This window comes from Podarcis gaigeae (assembly GCF_964106915.1).
Source record: "Podarcis gaigeae genome assembly, chromosome: 15".
In the NCBI taxonomy this organism is placed as follows: domain Eukaryota; kingdom Metazoa; phylum Chordata; class Lepidosauria; order Squamata; family Lacertidae; genus Podarcis; species Podarcis gaigeae.
The window spans coordinates 20,393,862-20,415,155 of NC_139692.1; the positions used below are offsets into that span (position 1 = coordinate 20,393,862).

The following is a 21,294-nucleotide window of genomic DNA, read 5'->3' on the forward strand; positions in this document are numbered from 1 at the left end:
CGGTTGAGTGGGCAAATATGGGGCAAGGAGCTGAACCAACAGCCTCTGACTCCCACAGCCGTGCCTCAAATTACATACAACATCAACTTACAAGTGGCCGCTAGAAGCAAATGGGCTAAATGCAGACAGAGGAAGCAGAGCAGATACCTGCAGTCCTGAAATCATCTTCTTTGCTTCTTCCATCTCCTTTTCCAAGTGATCTTGCTGCTCCAGGAGCTGCTCCTCCCATGCAGTCTCCAAGCTTGTCGCAGGACACCTGGCCTGCTGCAACTCTATAGGAAAAGGAGAGCACGTCTCTTCTGCAAGCAAAACAATGTGCTGGTTGAACAACTCTGGGTGGCCAAAACTAGTTTCCTCTGCACTTCAGAAGGGGGACAACAGTATAGCACATGCCTACGGGTAATTTGTACACTTCCACGACTTCCTGCCATTAACAACAGGATGCTATGTCCTTAGGTGAAAATTCATCTTGGCAGAATCCTCGCAAGAGGACACACTGTGCTAATCTGAACTAACGTCTTGCTCTAGTTGCTGCATTTGGGAAACTGTAAGGCAGGCACACAGGCCACGTTCACACTAACAGTCTCTCTGCCCCAAACTGCCAGGCAGTGCGCCAATTTGCACAAGGCCCAACAGCAATGCTACTGTTTCTCAGGAGGACAGCTTTCAAGTCACTCCTGTCTCAAAATCTGTAATGCCACGTTGGTTCCCGCATTTGTACAGCATCCTACCGGCCATCTTTTCCCGAGTCTGTCTTTTTCTCTGCCCATCTAATGCAGACTATAAACACCTTGGGCAAGGGACCTAATCCCTTCCTTCCACATTATTTAGAGATAGGCAGCTCCCCCACAAGCAGAGGCTGACAGATCTGGACAGGGTTGGGCAGAGAGAGACACCTTAGTTTTATCCAACCTTCCTTCAGCAAAGTGGACTTTTCTATTGCTTTGCCCTGCTAGGATCCTATGCATAGTGACTTGGAAATTAGGGCTACTGAACTCAGGGAACTTTACTTCCAAATGAACATGCACAGGACTGCATCTCAGAAGTTGCCTGGTTCAAATCTCAATACAGCTATGAACTCCTTAGATGGGTCTCTGGCAAAATACTATTTCTTAGCCTCAACCCATCCACCCCCAACTGAAAAATGCTCACTTACAGAGCTATTGTAAAGGGTGGCAAAGATAAAGTTGTGGAATGCTTTGAACACTCACTAAAACATTAGAAAAATGCTACATGTTGTATTTGTTGTTGTTATTATTTAAAGAGCAAGTACTACCCAATACTTTTTAAAGAGTCACTCCAAATGACTGAGGGGAAGTACCAACCCCCATTTTCCCAGGCTCTGTTCCAGCTTCTGCGATTATGAATTCAGACTTAGTCAGATGGGGGATTTCAGGCTTTTGTTTTGAGGATCCCACCCACCCACTGCTTTCCTTGAGTTAAGGACAAAGCATCATTCCCTGTACTGTGAATGATAAAAAGGACTTCTCTGGGACTCGCCCCCTCCACATACTTTCATAGCTTTAAGCGAGTCCCCCCAAGACCACTACAAATGTGTCCCAGTCACATCATAGGTTTGAAAATTAAGCTCAAACAGGACTTTGCCTCAAATCCTATCATCTGCATGGACTCTGGAGCCCTTGCTGCAGTTTTTCATTCTCATCCTTGTTCTGGGGATCCTATAATCAGGGAGGGAAACTGCACTGTTTTTATCTGTGCCAGCTGAGACTTAGGCTGTTTCTAAGGGGATGTCAAGGATGCTTTGAAACCCGGAATGCATTCCTTTGGAATGTTGTTTTTGTACAGAAAGCAGGTGACATACATTTTAGAAATCAAAATGCATGATCTAAACAATATGGATCATTCAGATTACAAACCTAATTACAAACTGCCGTTATTGTGTGGTGGTTAGAGTGACCAACTAGAACCAGGAAGACCTAGCCCCACTTGGCTGTGAATTTCACCAAGTGAATGTGTGCTAGTCAGTCTCTCTCAGCCTAGACCTCCTTCGCAGGGTCGTTGTGCAGACAGAGAAAGGAGAACAGAATCTTTTGTGCTGCCCTTAGCTCATTGGAGGAAGAGCAGGTTAAAAATCAGCCAACTGATTAAAACCAGCATGAGAGACCATGAGGGTGTAGAAACAGCCCAAACCAATTTTCGCTGAAAAAGAGCAAGGGCCATCTTCATATTTCAGAGGCAAACCCCAGGGTGTTCCACATTGAGTCATGGGCCCCTGGCTTTAAAACATCCCGGGTTTACACTTAACAAAACGCCATGTGGAAAGCTGCCCTCAGAACTGCTGGACTGCTGTATAAGAACCAGTGGCTCACCTGGCTAAGGCCAGTTTACCTCTAAGTGTGTCTGTCTCGGAGGCAGTATGCCTCTGAATACCAATAGCTGGGATCCACAGGTTGGGAGAGTGCTATTGCACTTAGGTTCTGCTTGTGGGCTCCGCATAACAGACATTATGTTATGTTGGCCACTGTGAGAACAGAGTGCTGGACTAGACAAGTCCTTGGCCTGAGACAGTGAGCTTTCCTTCTGCCCCTATTGTGCTTGCTATCTGCAGTTTTAATTAATCAGAGTTACCTTCCCACTACATTAAAAGTGTTAAAGTCGCTTAATCTAGCCAAATTATAAATTAACCACTGCAGCCCTAACCATGATGCAGAACCAGAGTAAAATCTCAGAGGAAGGCTGTGGCAGCCCAAGTAGTGGAAATGTACCTCTCAATTTACCTGGTCAGTTGTTTGTTCCCCTACCTGTTCTGGTATCTGCTTCCTCTTCACGAACAGTGTCAAATCCAGCCTTCTCCTCTGAGTGTGTTATACTGGACTCGCTCCTCGCACTGTTCACAGGGCTGGGCGATGCGAGGCTATAAGGGGAGAGGAAGGCAAGCATTATTTTCATTTCAAACTCTTATCATTCCATCGACTTTCTATGTGAAATAAAGTTAGCATGCAAAGTTTGATTACAGCAAATACTGCCCACACGTTGAGAGCAGCGATGGAGTGTAAGAGAGGGAGTGGATTACAACAAATACATCAAGACAGGAATAGGGCGAGAAGGTAAGGTTGATAGAGCTCTGAAGAAGAAGCAGACCTACCCCACCCATGTATTCCTTGCCCCACCCCATCCATGTCCTACTAAGTGTAGCACTGCTGCCGGGAGGATGTCACTGCCTCCACCCACCTCACAAGCCACCCCTGGTTGACAAGTTAATCAGAGGGGGACGTTGTACCTGTGAACTGGGGCTGGTAAAAAACAACTCATTGGACAGACTTTCAGTAATTAAAAATAGGGCATAATCCATCGGTAAGTTATCCTGTGCAAGCCCCATGGAAATGAACTGGATGTGTGCAAGAGTACAGAAGAACTCCCCAAGGGAATGCACTCCATGAGTCCGATCTCTAGCTCTCTCCCATTTTGCCCCCCTAAATGGCACCCAAATATGCTATCTGATATTGTTATCTCACTCTTGCCTGATTAGGAGACCACACTTCTGCTGCCAAGCCCATTCCTCGCCCTGATCTGGATGCTGACAGCTGAACAAAGTGATACTGGGAGAGTTTCTTTTTCCAGCATACACAAGAAGAGTTCAGAAGGGCTACCACATACCCCCAGAAGTCAAGGAGTTTATTCTACACATACACATCGGGAATTCTGCTTACAAGGGGGGGGGGTGCTGTTGCGGTCCTCCATATGTTAAGTACAATTCCCATCAGCTCTGACCACTAGCCCTGCTGGCTGCTGGGAGTTGCGAGTTCAATAACACCCGGAGGACAATAGGCTCCCCATCCCTGGCTTACAAACACTTCTTGGGGCAACTTCTGCCCTTAGAAGTTAGTTAGAAGTTACAAACAAAGGCTACCCACAGGATCTAGTATCTCATTTGGTCCTTGCTTCTAAGGGCCTTGTGCAACTAAAGCCTAAAGTCAAATAGATTATTTTTAGCAAATTGTGAACTCCCATGAGGATAAAGATACCAACTTATGATCTGGCTTTAAATGCCTGAACTCAGCTTTTTTTCTTTCTTTTTTAACCCCAGTCCTCCCAGCTGCTTATTCTGCTCCAACCACTCAAACTTTCTTCCCTGTGCCCCCACCCCAAATTCTTCTCACATCCATCGCCCAGACAACAGAGAAAGGCATCTGAAACTCACTGACCCATTTAACATGTCCCTAAAGAATTTCTCCTTGCAAGTGTGAGCCAGAGTTAATGTATCATTTTCCCAGAGACAGGAAACAAAAGGTAGAGCATACAAAAGAAAAAGTGGGGGGAAGAGTGAAGAAAACAGAATGGATTAAAAACAAAAATAGAAGACGCCTCCCCAGCCAGCCTGCTTTCCAGATATTCTCAGTACTTTTGAGTTGGATCCCAAACCTAGAAAAGCACACCTAGGAGGCACACACAGCAGAGTAATAATATCAAAGCATCTTATAAACCCTGACATGTTCTTAGCATGTTCGTTTTTAACTCACGGGGCAAGAGCAAGGCTTCTCCAAGCTCCTGAGTTCAAAAATCAAAGTCCCTCCACTAAATCAACTGCAGCTTGGCTGCATTCAAGATCTTAAGACACAGGTTGCCATACTACTAGCCCAACCCCAGAGCTGCAGGCAGGCAGGAACACAAAACGTAAAAGTTGTGTGTTTTGTATATCAACCCCCAAGGAATCAGTGACTTGGGCTACACTGTACCAATGTGGACTAAGGGGCTTCACTCAGCACAGCTGTCAATCCAGTCCTTGGGGATCAGCTGGAAGAGCACAACTGACACACGCGTGGATTCTCTCTGACCATGGAAGCACCTTTAGGGACCTCCATGCATAGGAGCAGTATACCACAGAAGAAAAGAAACTAGACAGGGACCCTCAGCATTTGAGGACTACTGTTGGAAACAGAATGCTGGAGGGAGATGGACTGTTGTCCGATTCTTTAAGATATCTGAAAGTTCTCTATAGCTCTCATTCTGCGGGATCAACATGGCAATGGCACTCTAGTGACTGAAATCACACAGGCAGTAGGACTGCCAACTTCTCCTCTTCTTTTTGCAGACATCACTATTCTGCCTTCGTTAAGACCTGCAGAAATGAAGCCATTTTCCTCATCACTTTATCACCATGCCAGTACAGTATTAGCTTCACCAGTTAAATGTCTGTATAACACAAAGGCATAGAAGCAGGGCCAGTTAAGAAGGTTGCAACCCAGCAGGACAGCCCCCAGTGTAGGCAAAGCAAGATGAAGGGGAAATGCATATGGGAGATGGTGGTACTAAGCAGACATTGCTCACTGGGATGAAATGCCCACTCCATTCAGAAGGGTATTAAACATTACACCCTCCCCTAAAGCACCTTTTGGGGAAGAACGCACAAGAAAATGCTCAACCATGCTTTAAAATGCAACTACAGAAGGATTTTAATAAACACCTTACAGATGTAGCTCAGTTTAATGGCAGTTTCACATGCAAGATAACAGCTCCGTTTTACAGTTCTTTGGCCCATGATTTACCAGGGACTGCCATCAGGCTACCTCCAAAATAAATAAAGTTACCAAGTCAAAGAGTGTACCTGAAACCCAAAACACGAGTCACAGGTCATCTCCATCATGCATCCTACTAGTTAAGTGTTGGGGTGGGGTGGGGGGTTAAGGAAACTCAGAGTCTTGCTATCAATTCCCAGGAGAATTGTGCATTTTAAAAATTCCAATTCAATATTCAACATTAGCAACACATAGAAATTAGGTCTGGGGAATTGAATCTATTTCTGCAGGATTTATGGTGCAGGGAAATTATTTATATGCATCATTCCTTCCAGGACTGCCTGGTCCCTTACCTAAAAAAAGGTTGCCCACATAAGCGTCTAACAAGGGACCACTGAACAGTCTTAGCAACCAAGCCCACATCCCCTGACCGTTTCCACAACCAACCTGCCCCCCTCTTTTAAATGACAACAGCCACTGCCACTGGCTCACCATTTGACCTGCTTCCCTCCCATGATCCCCCCTTGACCTCTGGCCTCACAGAGCCAATCTCCTAGGGAGCCTCGGTCTTCCGCAAGTCCCAGCCACGGGCATGCCTCGTTCCTTCACGTGCTCAGAATTTCTGCGCCAAGGATGTCGGCTCCTGTCAAACTAGCAGAGAAATGTTTGCCAGGCGGACTCCCTCGCACGAGCCAAGAAATTCACAGCAGGAAGAAGGGGGGAAATTAAAAGAGCAGCTCCGGTTCTTTGGCAGGAACAGGTCGGTGATAAATCTGCAGCCTATGAGCATGGCTCAGGGAGGAGGAGGCTGGACGCTCGGCAGCCGCGGTTTTCGGCTTGGCTCGGTCGCCTGTTGGGTTGTTGTTTGTTTTGCACTGTTGCATTTTGGTCTGACGTATGCCCAAAATCTTTTCAACAGCAAGGATCTCGGTCTGAATGGCAAGTCCTGCTTTTCATCCCATTCTAATCAGTTCAGCCGCCAGAGAGACCCCAAGCCAAGCCACAGAAACCACTTCTCCAGCCTCGGATCCTATCTCTGTAGCACAGTAGGTAGCTGTCCCCCAGTCCTCTGTGCCTGTTATGTCTGTGTGCGCAGGCGAGTGTCTATGAGTGTGTTGCTTCTTCCTTCGCTCTCTGCAGCTCCGTCTCTCTCCTGCTGTCACCAGGGCTGTGCGAGGCAGAAACCTATTCTCTAAGATGTCTAAGCATAGGGTGGAGAAGAGGGATGGTCGAGGGGAGGGGAGGGGCTGGGAGTGGAAGAGGGAGGGAAGGAAGACGTGCTTCATGGCCTGGGAAAAAAACAGCATGATTTGGGCAATTCCTGTCTGAAGCATGTCTGCTGCCTTTCCATAACAGTACTCTGCTTTCCCTCCCAGAAACTGTGGCACTAAGTGTGTGTCTGTGTCTGTGTGTTGATGAGGATCCAAAGGAAATTATCTCTGGCTATCTCACAGTCGGGAGGATGGGCATAGGAAGCATAGATTGTCCATCTATACATTTTATTATTTTTAACCAATAGATTTCAGACACTAATAAAATGGTGGCATGTCTGTTCCGGGCAGATTTGACAAACTGCCTCTGTGATGTTGATCTATTTCTTTGGGGGTGGGGAAAGAGCCTTGAAATATCCATTTGGCAATCAGGATGCACAAGGCAGCTCTATTGTCGAGCCTCTTTTTTTATTAAAAACTGCAACATGCACCAAGTATAAATACAGCAGGGTGATATTTGGGATCAAAACAGCAAAGGAATTGTAGACAGACACCCACACCCTGCCACGGAGTTACCACTAAGTATTTCACAACCATCAGAGGGGCCCGTGACAAAACCAAGATGCCCTGTTCATGTTCCACAGCTGGGAAAAGCAAAACACAGAGCCAGGGAGAAAGAAAACAACTTGGGTCTGGCAGTCACACTCTGTTCCTCAGTTACTATTGGCAACAGCTACCATTGCTATATACAAAGATCTCACAGAAAAGAAGGATGGCAATGAAAATGGACTTCATACTCTATCCAAAAGAGGCCAGCTACATCAAGGTAACCCTATGCACCCAAAATACATTAGTAAGAGCCACTTGTATTCAAACTTTTGGTGAGGATGGTAGAGAGATGGTTACAGCCACAATGCTCTAATTGATATACATATCAATATAATGGTCATGCAGAGACCCCAATGAAGTCTGCCTCAGTAAAAGCACATTGTCAACCATCCTGAGCCCTCAAAGCAGGGGTGCTGGAGAAAAATCCAGTGCCCTGTGCACAAGATCACACCTCAGAGCAGATGCAGGAGTTACATCAAAACCCCTTCATACTCCTCTCCTAGTGCTTGTGCATATGCACGAATTATTTTACGTGTGCATTTTTGCAGAAGGACTGCATTTAATTCAACAGAGGGGTGCACAGGAAGAAGACAGGTGAAAGAGTGCATTCTTCTACTCTGAGGGCAAACTTTAAAGCAGGAAAATTTGCCATTCTCCAAACAGACATAGAGAGCTACTTGGCATTCATTAAAATGTTACCCCCCACTCAAGGCAAAAACTGTACACCAAGTCAGACCACTGGTCCACCTACACTGGTTCTGAAGGGGGACGGGGAATGAATGCCAGGGGCTCCAAAAAGGTATCTCTAAATTGAGCAAATGGGCATCTAAATGGCAAATGTAAGCCAGTGTAAAGTGACAAAAAATACTAACTTCCATATAAAGTAATGGGACCTGAATCAGTGGTAAGTGGTGACTGATAAGGAAAAAATCTTGGGGTCGTAGTGGATAGCTCAAAGAAGATGCTGGCCCAGTGTGTGGCAGCTGTGAAAAAGGCAATTCAATGCTAAGGAACATTAGGAAAAGGACTGGAAATAAAACTGCAAATATCATAGCAGTGTTATACAAATCTATGGCGCAAGCACACTCTGAATACTGTGGACAGCTGTGGTCACTACTCCCGAAAAGCATACAGCAGAGCCAGAAAGGGTTCAGAAGAAATGCAACCCACATGATCCTGGGGCAAAAACAACTCCATTACGAGGAAGGGTCACAATGTTTGGGGGGTTTTAGATTAGAAAAATGGCAAGGAGGGGACATGATCGAGATCTATAAAGTTCTGCATGGTGTGGAAAAAGCACGCAGAGAGAAGTTTTTCTCCTGTGCTCATAATACTGTAAGTTGGGGGCATCCTATGAAAGCTGAATGTTGGAAGATTCACTCCTAGAAGAGGCAGTGATGGCTGCCAGCTTGGATGGCTTTAAAAGAGGATTGATGGAGAATAAGGCTCTCAATGGCTACTAATCATGACGGCCATGTTCTACCTCCACAGCAGAAGGCAGAATGCTTCTGAATACCAGTTGCTGGAAGCCACAGTACTGTTGTGCTCAGGTCCTGTCTGCAGGCTTCCATAGACATCTGGTTGACCATAGGATACTGAACTAAATGGGAAACTAGCCAGATTCAGCGGGCTCTCCTTAGGTTCTCATGCGCTATGGTTCATTATAATTGTATAAACCAGGATTCACAATGCCTAAATTCTACCCACAGTATCATGCTTCTGAATACTAGTTGCTGGGGCTCATGAGAACAAGAGAGCTGGTATTCTTATATCTGGTTTGAGGGCTTCCCAGCGGCATCTGATTGGCCACTATGGGAACCAGGATGCTGGACCAGGTGGGCCCTTGCTCTAACCCAGCAGGGCTCTTCTGATGTCCTATTAGCTCTTCGAAGTTTCAGAAACTTTTTCCAGATCAGCTACCCAGAGCTCCTTTTTAACTAGAGATGCTGAGGACTTTATGAAAGATCCCTCCCCTGTCAGGGGCGGTGTGTCCTTTTATGTCCCATGATAATCCTGAAAAATTACGACCCACTAACATAGATTAGAAGCCCAACTTCACCTAGACACATTTGAAAGGTCAGGAGAGAAAGATCCACCCTTTTGCCACCTTCAGAGAGAATACAATAGGGTGGTTAAAGAAGCATGTTAAGGTGTAAATAATCTGCAGCAACTGAGTCTATGACCTAGATTTAAAGCCAGCACCAATCACCTACATCATCGTTGGAAGCATCATAAATTGCCTTGATGCTGACTTAACTTGAATTCTCGCTCTGAGTGGCTGTGCCTAGCCTGCAGCCATTATCTCCCCTTACCAGCTTGACAGTTATGCTGCAGTTTAAACAGGCATTTTCCATGTCTGTGACAGCTCTGGATTTGGTAAACCAGCACCAGATGCCTTTATCCATGACAGGCTCAACAGCCCACCTCCTTTCACATGGAACAAGTTGTGTATCTGGCACTGCTGGGATGGAGACGCACACAAGGTATGGGAGAGATGGAGAACCACTCTGCAGGGTAGCCTGGATTTGATGTCTCAATCTGGGACCTTGGTGTGGGGATATAAACAGCATTTCCATATCTGCTTCTCCCCCCCACAAAACCCTACAGCACACAGAAACTACTGTTCTTCCCTGCAATAATGGACACAACTCTGAAACATCTCCCTCCTTTTCAACCTCTCCCTTGGGTCCCGCTGCTGAGTTTCACAATGCAGCTTCTGCCCTTTGTCTGTACACAGTTACAAAGCCGGCACACAAATCCACATTTAACGGATGGAGAATATCCCCCATTCTCAAGACATTATGATTGAAATCTAATTACACATCACAGCACAGTCCTGGGTTTAATTAAAAAGCATTTTAGTTCTAGCTTGACATAATCTCCGATCAATTTCCTAGCAGGTTGTCTGTCCTTCTGCCTGCTTCTCAGCCCTACAGGATTAGGAGAACTCTGGGAAATTTGCACACTGGATCAAACCTGTCAAATCTTTGGGGGTCTTCTTTTCTCTTGCAGCTATGCCGGGGATACAGCACCTGCAGGGGGGGAGTCAACAAGTCTAAATAAAAAGTCTTTGGGAAGTTCACACAGCTTTAACACCATGTCTCAACAGAAAGCCCAGTCTGAATTTGGGTTCCCAGTTACATACTGAGTTTGCCTATAGATCCAATTTAAGGTGTGAAATGGACAGGGTAAAAAGCACCCAGTTTCTATTCATCCACAGCCACGATGTGCCCCTATTACCTGGCCTTTGACACCCAAGATGTGTGTTTTCAGGACCTGCCCTATTCATGTGACTGCAATTTGTTAAAATTGTTTTTAATACTGAAATTTAAATTGTCGTAACCTGCCCTGGAATCTTCTGGTGAATCATCTACTACTACTACTACTACTACTACTACTACTAAGCTCCCAACCAACACTCAGACATGGACTTTGGTAAAAGTCAATAGGAAGGAAGTTCCTGAACTCTGGGTCAGCCACAATAATGCGGTGCTTAGCTCGCCACGATTAACTATGATTATTAAACAAAACCTCCATGTACAGCAGTTGGTGACTAACCTGTGGTCCTCCTGATGTTGTTGGACTCCCATCAACCTCAACTAGCACTGTGAATGGTCAGGCATGATGGGATCTGAAGTCCAACAACATGATGTACAGCAACAGTATATCTCTGAATACCTGAAGCTGGGAACAAACTAACAAGCAGGGAAGGCCATCAGCATCAAGCCTTGCATGTGAGCCATCCAGGGGAATCTGGCTGGCTGAAAAAGATAGGGCTAAAGGACACTAGTAGGACAAACAGGACAGTTCTTGTGGAACACCTCTCCTCCTGCCCTCGTTATTCAATCAATGCACAGATGACACAATAAAGGAGATGCTCTAGAACAGGGGTCAGCAAACTTTTTCAGCAGAGGGGCCGGTCCACTGTCCTTCAGACCTTGTGGGGGGCCGGACTATATTTGGGGGGGGGGGGAATGAATGAATTCCTATGCCCCACAAATAACCCAGAGATGCATTTTAAATAAAAGGGCACATTCTACTCATGTAAAAACACACTGATTCCTGGACAGTCCACGGGCCGGATTGAGAAGGCGATTGGGCCGGATCCGGCCCCCCGGGCCTTAGTTTGCCTACCCATGCTCTAGAATACAACAGGATATAAGGGACGAGGCAATTTCTGCCATGGGTCAGGCCCCACATGAAACCGCCATATTCTGTGTGAAGCATGAAAATATTATACGCCCAAAGAGCTGGGGAGCTGGGCTGGAATTCCAAGTAACATTCCCAAATAATGGAGTCAGCATATTGCTTGCTTCCAGAATCCTCAGCTCCTGATTACCAGAGTTATGGCAGACTTTAGGTCAGGGAAAGAGAGGGGGGAAATGTTGCCAATTAGAACAGCAGAGGGAACTGCAGGAGGCAAATTGTAATTACCCACCCTGTGGGCCAATCACTCTAACTCTTGTGAAATGTGCCATGCAGTTTTTAATGAGATCACATGACCAGGGATTCCATTTACTTCTCTTTCAAAGGGTATTTTTGGTGGCACTGTCTCTCTTTGCCCCATATATCAGAAACCCAGGGACTGGCACAGTTGCTAGGGAAAGACAAGCAGTTTTTCCTGCCTATATCTTCCTAGGCCAAGAGGCATTCCACCTCCATTCCTTACCTTCTCACAAGCTGACGTGCATGGGTTGGTGGTAGAATGATACTGCCTTAGGTTAGGGGGATAGAAAGACCTGTTCTACAGGAAGAGCAGCTGTACACCTGTGGGCCTGGTTAGGTGCTATGTTAGCTCCTTCTCTGTTTTGAGTTACAGTTGGCTGCCTTGGAGCATCCTATACAAGACATCTTATTCTTTCCCTCCAATATGCTTGGGTCCAGGGATTGTCACAAGAAGGACCTCTGTCTACCAATCAACATAGGCTCCTTTAAAAAATAAAATAAAATATGGGAGGCGCAAGTCATGCATTTCTTGAATTGATAAGAGTTCTGACAAAAGTTGAGAATCCCTGACTCCACTAGACTTTTTGAAGTATCTGTATGCATGGGAGGTACACAGAGATGGGGTCGAAATGATCCATACTATTTTCACTGCGCATAACTGCACACCTCCTAGGATTATTATTATTATTTTAAGCACACCACTGCAATCCAAATCAGTGGCTGTTTTAAATCTGAATGCATGTAAATGAACTGACATGCAAAAATGAGGCATGCCTGTTATTCCATCTCCCTTGTCTCCCTTTCCCAAACAGAACGTGAGTGGCAGAAAGCCCAGGAGAACTATGTGCTTTCACTCTTGTATTTAACAACTTGCTTGGCAGCTGCGGGAGGTAATGAGGAATTCCATGCAAGAGGGAGTATGTGGCGAAAGAGGAACAGATCTTTCCACCTCTCTTCCACCTGTCCACTTGGTCTCCTCACTAGCTGCAGAGAAAGGGAAGCTCCATCCCTCCTCCGCCAGCCCACATGGTAGAAGGCATTTTTATTTTTATTTTTTACAAGCCTCTTACCAGTGTAAGATACTGCATTTCCGTTACTTGCTGTAGAAAAGAGGGCGCCTTCTCCTCCACAGCCAGCATGGAAACACATTTAAAACACATGGCTCCCTGCCCCCACAAAGAACCCTGAGAACTGTAGCTCTGCAAGGGGTAAGCTAGTTCTCAGGATCATTTGGAAGAAGCCGTGTGTTTTAAATGTATGGTGTGCATGTGACCTAGCTCCTTAGGTAGTAAAAAAAAAAAGTGTGCTTGTTACCTTTCTGTGGAATCATTAACAGGCTAGTGTATGTCTTCGCTTTCTATTCTCCGGTGGCCATTATGACCTATAAGTTTCTGTGGTGCACAGCTGTCTTGCACGTTTCTTCCCATATTAATGAGAGGGTTGCAAAAAAAAAAAAAGCAGATCAGGAGAAAATTTTGTTGGTTTCTTGTTGAAGAATGCATATCTGTTTTTAGCAATTGGAATGCTGCAACTAGCTGTATGATTTATTTGTGTATCCAGTTTTAATGTTCCAAGACTATGCTAAATAATTCATCAATTATTTAATCTAGTGTGGGGTCTACACAGAGTCTGTCTGCAATAGAAGCTCCAGCAAAAGAAGAACGGATTGGATACAAATTCTACCTTTGCAGTAGAAATACCATGGCATGGGACACCCTTTTGAGGATACTGCTTTTCAGGTGAGGAATACAAAGATGAAATCACATCTATGTGTAATAGCAGAAGCAACAAAATACACTGTGTGGGTCACATCATGCTGCCCTGATGTGCAGATGACCCCCCGATTTGCATTATTGTGTTCACAGCTGTAGCCCTATAGGCCTGGCAGAGAAACAAGGAATGGATTCTGCTGCCTAAGCTGCAGAGGCACACAAGGCACTCGTTTTAGACTTCTTGGTTGGGTCTGAGTAAAAATAAGCCATAATTACAGTCAAGCTCCACTTCCTGCAAGGTCCTTTTCCCAGGGGCCTCCGTCTCAACTACTGCCAAGGCTCAGACCTCAATTAGCTTGTGAGCTTCTCCAACAGCCATGATAGCATGGATTTTTATAGTGCGGTGCAAGTACTTTGCCCTGAGTTTCAGTTCCAAGGGAGAGCACCGCTATGTGGACTGTGGAGAGCTCTTACTTTTCCACCACAGGGGAGTTGTGGGAGGAAGAGGTTTTCCACAAACTAACTACGTGCTGAACTGCACCAAATGTGAAAATCCAGAGGGGTCCATGGGGTTTGAGGATGGAGAAACAAGAGAATGAAAAGCCTGGGGTGATGTCAAGCAATAGATGAGGCATCATGGTAGAAAGAACAGCTGTAAGCCACAGTTCCTTTCAGTCAAAGAAAGTGAGATTTCTTGCTGTCTCTCTGTCTGTCTGTCTGTCTGTCTGTCTGTCTGTCTCTTTGCAACTGTCTCCATGACTTAAATCAGCTTCACTCTGCCCAGCTGGCCCACAAAAGGTCCCTGATACAGGGTATCAGGCTTTCTCCACCATGCCGTCAAAGGTTCCTTCCTTTTCTTGTGTCTCCCACAGAGAGAAGAAAGCCGCTTGTAAGCACCGACATTTTACTGTGCCCTGCAAAATTTTGCACCCAAAGAGAAAATGCATGTAACAGAAATCCGGAGGCAAGCAGAAAAAAGCCCAGTGAGCAGAAAATAGGACGCAAATTGGCAGATGCAGGCAAACTGATTAACACACAACGCTCTGAGTTCAGAGGGTTTGCTTTCTGATTGTACAATTGTGAGGGTATCAACAGTGACTAAAGAGTAATGGCCATCACAGACAAAGCACTTGGGAGGAATTTTGGGGGGTCAACTAAGGGAACACATTTGGGAAGTGGGGAAGGCATTTAGTAGTCTCATGCTAAAATTCTGGGAGAATTGCTAAATTCTAATGAACATGAGAACAGAATCTCCCGATTCTAAATCCAGAGAAACAGTATAAAAGTTAGTGCAATTTAAACAGTTTGCTGCTGCTGCTGTGTGTGTGTGTGTGTGTGTATAGTATTAAATATTTCTAGCACAAATTGAGGAGGTAAAGGGCAAGAAGCAATATACTTGGGGAATCTGTGCGGCACAGGGCTAAAAGCTATGGGAGAAGGCAAAGAGACAGACTGTGCATGAAAGTACCACAACATAACTACTCAAACGGTTTGTGTTGAGAATGCTTTGGCTTTAGGGCCTTCAGCAAGCAGTGTCTGCTCTCCAATATATACATATTCATGAAGTCTAGATGAAACAAAACTTGAGATTCTAAAGAAGCTAAATTCTGCATCTGGCTGAAGATTCCATGTAGCTCACCGTGTGCATGGAAAATAGCCTTACTTGTTTTTTGAAAAACCATTACAGGACCAGCTTCTACAAAGAGTAGATTTGGAAAAGCATGGAGATAGGAGCTGCAAGGAGCAAATTTAGTACCTGGAGGAGTGGGACTCTGAAGGCACACTTTGCTGCCCCTCGTATTGCTGTACCAGTGCTCGGACACTCCAGTACGGATGCTCAATCTCTTCATCCAGGCTGCTGTCTCTGAAGATTAAAGACCCCACCATGAGCAAGGACAAACAGTGTAAAATATTTTTTTTAATTAATATTTATTAAAGTTTTAAAGGATGAGAAAAAGAAAGAAAAAACAAGAAAAAATAAAATCCATTAAAAAAGTAAAAAAGAAGAAGAATACAACGCATCTTCCCATTACTTATCTTTCGTTAGCTTATTTCCTTGACCTCCTCACACCTCCCTTTTTTGTATTCTAATTCAATTATCTGTTTCAGCAAATCCTTTCCATCTTTTCAAATTTTTGTCCTGTAATTTATCTTAATATAATGTATCTTTACTTAAAATAACAACAACAACCTTGGCTTCAATTTAGGCTAATGAGGCACATTCATAGGATTTGGTTGGCACTGCCTCCTTAATGAAATGATTTTAGAATGTTGTATCATTTTACTGTTGTTAGCCACTCTGAGCCCAGCTTCGGCTGGGGAGGGGGTATATAAATAAAATTTATTATTATTATTATTATTATTATTATTATTATTATTATTATTATTATCCAGATTTTTAAAAGGCACATCACATAGCATATAATTGGTTTAAAGATGTGCATTTAAAAAAAACAACAACTGCTGTACCATCAGCTACAGAAGACAAAGCAAACTAAACAAATGTTGCAGAAAAATGGCAAAGTGGCAACTGTGGATCCAAAGAGAGAAGTAGATAGGTTAATGGTATGAATGGAAGGGGCCAGGTCTGCAATCCCACTGGTCTGTGGAAATACAAATCTTTAAGGCTTTTGTTAATCTCTTCTCATCAGCCTACAATTCCAATTGCTCCTTTCATTGGCTCCTGATAGAGCATTTTGCCGTCACAAGTGTACCTGCACAATCCATACCAGCATGCTACTAGAAAATGGGAGTTGCAGAATGCTGTCAGCAAAGCATATACCCCCAGGTATCTCAAGAAAGGGAGCCAAGTCACATGCTACAGAAAAAGGCAAAAAAAAAAAAAAAAAAGCCTTCCCCACCCAAACAAAAACAAGATGATGAGTCAATCCACTCTAGGGAAAACCCCTTTTTGATCAATTCTAGGTATGTCAATGAGGCAGAAAATCGAGTATCGGCAAAACTAATCAAAGGGTGTTTGTTGGAGTTTCAAATAGCTCACATTATCAAAATGAAACTGAACAAGTGAAATGAGTTACCTTTGTCTGTGCCGGAGAACATCACGCCCCAAACGCAAAACATCCTGGCGAACATCTGCCAGGGCAGCCACTGCACCCTGGGCAACAGCAGCAGCTGACTGAGGCCTGTGATTGGCTGATGACAGTCCTGTTCCTGCCGAGTTCTTTCCCATCATGCTCGATGGAGTCTGATTGGCAGCTTTACTTGAGCCAGGTTTAAAATGAGCAGCTAAGGCAAGGATTAACCTCATGATGCATTTCAGGTTCCCATCAACAATGTCTATAAAATACAACCAAACCCAAACAATGAGGTTATTTGCCTGAAACCCAGCATGACTCAGTCTGCTCAACTGTTGCAACCATGTTAGTATATTTATATCCCAACTTTCTTGCACCATGAAAGTCATGGCAGTGTATATGGGATTCCCAGGCTCCAATCCTATCTAGCCTGCTTAGCTTCAGAAAGGTGGCTGCACCATGAGTCTTCAAGTCCATGGCCTTCCTTCCTTATCCACTGGCAGGTGTAGTTCAACTTATACAGGGCCCCGATGCTGTTATGATATGCATTTCTTTCTCCCAAGAGCAATAATGTGGAATGGAGGCATATAGCAGTGCCTCAAGGACCACCTCTCCCCATATGAACCAACCCAGACTCTGTGCAGTGTTAGAAACTGAGTTGTGAAAGCTAGGAGCTAAATGACACCTTAAACCTAGGTTGTGGGTGCACGGAATTATTATTATTTAGGGAAGTTTTTAATATTTAATGCTGTATTGTTTTTAACACTAGACTGGGAGCCGCCCAGAGTGTCTGGGGAAACTCAGCCAGATGGGCGAGGTATAAATAATAAATTATTAATAATTATTATTATTATGTCCGGGCATGCTTTTTTTATAACAAGAACACAAAGTTGACAATGAATGAACCGCAGCTGAAACATTATGTTCACTTTTTCACATGGTCTAGTCCTTCCCGTGCCCACCCCCCTAATATTCTTAAGAGGGTCTCTTCTGCAGTCTTCAGAGAGTAGCTGGAAGTGGGGAGGGAGAAAAAGGTCCTCCTTTCCTTCCACTCTGCAGTTTTAATCTGAAATCTTAGGCGCAGTACTGTGCCCAGAGTTCAGAAACTAATTCCCTGTTGCAAAATGCACCTAGAACAATGAGTGTTTTGAACACAAGTGGTCCAGAGTGCAGCAACATGAGAACAAGCTTTTTCTGCAATGGCTCCCCGCTTTTGGAATACTCTCCCCAGTAAGGCTTGCCTGACACCTTTATTGCATATCATTAGGCACCAGGCAAAAACATTCCTCTTCTCCCAGGCCTCTGGCTAATTAAACCAGTGTTTCCCAACCTTGTGCCTCCAGATGTTTTTGGCCTACAACTCCCATCATCCCTGACCACTGGTCTTGCTAGCTAGGGATGATGGGAGTTGTAGGCCAAAAACATCTGGAGGCACAAGGTTGGGAAACACTGAATTAAACAACCTATGGCCTTTTAAACTGTGGGGGGGGGGGGTGTTCATTTGTTATTATGCTAAGTATGTGTTTTTATACTGTAAACTGCCCTATGAACCTCAGATGAAGGGCGGTATTTAAATTTGATAAAATAATGAATAAATAAAAATGAATAATAATGTCTGGAAGACCCAGCTGAAGCAGAGAAGGTTTAAGGGAATCCAGCTTGCAGCTGCCACTTTTGGTAGCTACACCCATTAGAATTTTTGAGAATGTAGCTCAATAAGTGACTCAAAAGAAAATCAATTACTGCCACCTACAGATCAGGCCTTTAACTGCATGGCACACTTCCAGGTTTGCTGGATGGGAAACTATCTCATCATAATTATGGGGACACTTTCCAGTAAGCAAGCCCAATTAAGGCCAAACTATACATTCAGAGCTATCACATTTTATTTTAAGCAGGTGTCTGCCCTGTTCACATATAAAACTGGGAGGGGAGGGGAGTCTACTTCTAACTCAAAAAGCGGCAGCAAAATCTAACTCTCAGGTTATCACACGTCCCTACATAAATTTTAAGCAATGCATTGAAATGGGCAGTTGCAACTAACTTGTTGCAGGCAATCTTGATTTTTTCCTTCAAGCTAGGGCTTGCTTTTGTTGCACTGGTTTTTCTTTTCTTTTTTTTCTTATTAACGCTTTATAGTCTTCAGAAAACAGTACATACCACATACAAAGCTAGGAAATGATTTTCTAAGTTACGAAGCATCGTACTTTTAAAGCACAGATATCTGAATGTGGGGGAGAAATGCACATTGCTAAGGCATGTTTTTATACTGTATTTTATGCTGCTTCTACAATTGTTTTAAATTTGTTGTTAGCCACCCTGAGCCCTGTATTCTGAACCAGGAATGGCGGGGTATAAATAAAAAATTATTATTTATTATTATTATATAAGTGTCACAAGCACCACCTAACTGAAACTCTTGTGAGAAAACTTCAGGTCCCGTGCTCACACCATTTGGGGATTTATTTAGTTTTATTGATTTATAAACCACTGTCGTCATCCACACACACACACACACACTACAATCCTCTATAAGAATGTGGCTGGGGGTAAGTATTCATTGAATGTTTAGATAAACCCAAGGGAAACAAATTGCAGAATCCCTGAAAAAAATCTGACACTGTCTGTGCGGATTAGCAAAGCTGTTGCTTTTCAAGAACCAGCATTAACGTTAACAGGTGAACCTCCTGGGAATAATAACAAATCAGTCTGCATTTCGGATGCCGTACCTCCAGCTGTGCAGTCTTCCTCCTAAGTGCAGCCGGCACTCTTCACAAACCCATTCCTGCCAGTGGTTGTGATTGTGCTCATGACAAAATTGCCAGAATACAACGGTATCACTTCTATCCAGGCAGCTGAATAACTTGTTCTATATTATTTCAGGGGCGGAAATATCCCAAGCCCCAGCCCTACCTCTATCTTGCTATCGTTTGATCTTCATTGAAGTATGATGGTGCGCCCAATTTCCTGAAAAAGTAGCTGAGCTAGGTTAAGCACAAGGAGTTTTTGCCAAGAAAACCCTATTTATCGTTTCCCAGGATTCCACCTAAAATTGTAGGAAACCCAATCTTGGTTAAAAAAACAAAAAAGATGGTTTCCCAGGGTGCCATAAAAATCTGAGGCCTGATGCAGCTTACATAAAAGATGGTACAAACTCTTGGGTAACATCTCACGGCTTCTCAGGAATGCTGATGTTGTCACAGAGAGTCCACTGTTTTCCCCCATATGTACAGAGGGTTCCCAGCTGACAGCTGCAGCCTGTAGGGCTGCACTCTTCTCCTCCTGGAAACAACAGAAGCCACTGTGCCCCTTGTCACCCACACCCAGTGCCTCAAGGTAAGCAGTATTTCCAACGAGAGAGCTCTAAAGCTCACAAGACTGGGAGAACATTTCTCCCAATTCATGTGATGTTTGTGACTCATGTTGATGCCAGAGGAAGACGGAACAGCATCTGGCTTTGCCTTTTATATTTCTTTTCCACTGTATGCTTTGTTGTGCTCAGCAATGGAAATGCTGGCAAACACGGCTTGCAAAAAGCAAAGAGGAAGGTGAATGCTTGTTTCTACTGATGTGCAACGCTATTTCATTGATTTGTATACATCAAACTAAAGAGCCCTCACCTTTAGCTGATGTCTGGTGCATACGAATCTTTTTGGATGCCACAAATTGCAAGACTTTCTCCACATTCTCCCTCATTTCTTGAGGGCTGGCGGGGTTGACCTGCACTCCATTCAGTTTCTCTCCAGCTGTGGAAGAGACACAACCTAATTATCAAGAAGAATGAGCTTGTGTGACAGTAACTGCCTACTGGAGCTGTTACAGGTGGATGGGAATAGTTGTTAGCCTCAGCAGCTGCTTCTCCTCAGAGGCAGAGGGGAGTACAAGCTGTGATTTCACCATCCTCTTAGGGCACTGGAACACTAGAGCTCATGCCCTTAAATGCAGCTGGCAAAGAGGGATCTTTCATTATCTGCTATATCAGCTGGATTCAGTCATGTCCTCCTGCTGGCAGACTCCACCATGTGGCCTTTGAAAAGAGTGGCATTATCCCAACAATCGTTATGGCAAACCCTACTATTTCCTCCTTATAAATAAATAGTGGTATCTCAGCAAAGAAATTAGTACCCAAGGAAGCCCTGTGAAAAAATAAAATCACAGTTTAGACATACTCTCATTGTTTGGCAAGGATACCTACCATGAATAAGGCATTGGTCAAACATGGCCTTCAGGGCAAAAAGAGATATTATTTTCGTTCCACTCCAGTACAGTGGTACCTTGGGTTACAAACACTTCGGGTTACAGACTCTGCTAACACAGAAGTAGTACCTCAGGTTAAGAACTTTACCTCAGGATGAGAACAGAAATTGTGTGCTGGTGGGGCAGCAGCAGCAGGAGGCCCCATTAGCTAAAGTGGTACCTCAGGTTAAGAATGGTTTCAAGTTAAGAACGGACCTCCAGAACGAATTAAGTTCGTAACCAGAGGTACCACTGTACTGCTTAGAACACACAATCCTGTGTGACCCAAAGAGAGGTAGAAAAGAGACCTAGAACTGGGAGCTGATGGGACCATCAACAGCCTAAGAGCTTCCCCTACCTTCTGAGGGGCTACTTAAGACATGAACACCCCAATGAGAGGCAGATTAAAAGAAATGCAAGGTAGGGAATTCCTGCCATCCTGAGACTGAGGGCCCCGTTTCTCATCTTTTAAAAAAGTATACTACATTTCAAGCCATCTTGGCAGAAAGGTGATATACAAATGGAATCAATCAGTAACTCCTACCCATGTTTACTTAGAAGCAAGCCG

General features: G+C 44.4%; 1 protein-coding gene across 14 annotated transcripts in view; it reads right to left on the bottom strand.

Annotated features, from left to right (window-relative positions):
• Positions 1-21,294, bottom strand: part of DIXDC1 (DIX domain containing 1) — a 76,353-nt gene that overhangs the window by 19,503 nt on the left and 35,556 nt on the right. For 7 of the 14 annotated variants that reach the window (XR_014558308.1, XR_014558309.1, XM_083714211.1 and 4 more), the window contains 5 exons: positions 20,111-20,236; positions 16,494-16,752; positions 15,212-15,319; positions 2,763-2,875; positions 148-299 (listed from right to left, as the gene is read on the bottom strand). Coding sequence is in view for 11 of the 14 variants with exons in the window: in XM_083714211.1 (XP_083570337.1) it covers positions 148-299; positions 2,763-2,875; positions 15,212-15,319; positions 16,494-16,752; positions 20,111-20,236 (758 nt within the window). In the remaining 3 variants the exon portion in view is untranslated. Of the gene's footprint in view, positions 1-147; positions 300-2,762; positions 2,876-5,969; positions 6,692-15,211; positions 15,320-16,493; positions 16,753-20,110; positions 20,237-21,294 lie in introns of those variants that run through there. The other 7 variants (XR_014558307.1, XM_083714216.1, XM_083714218.1 and 4 more) reach the window with 3 other exon arrangements.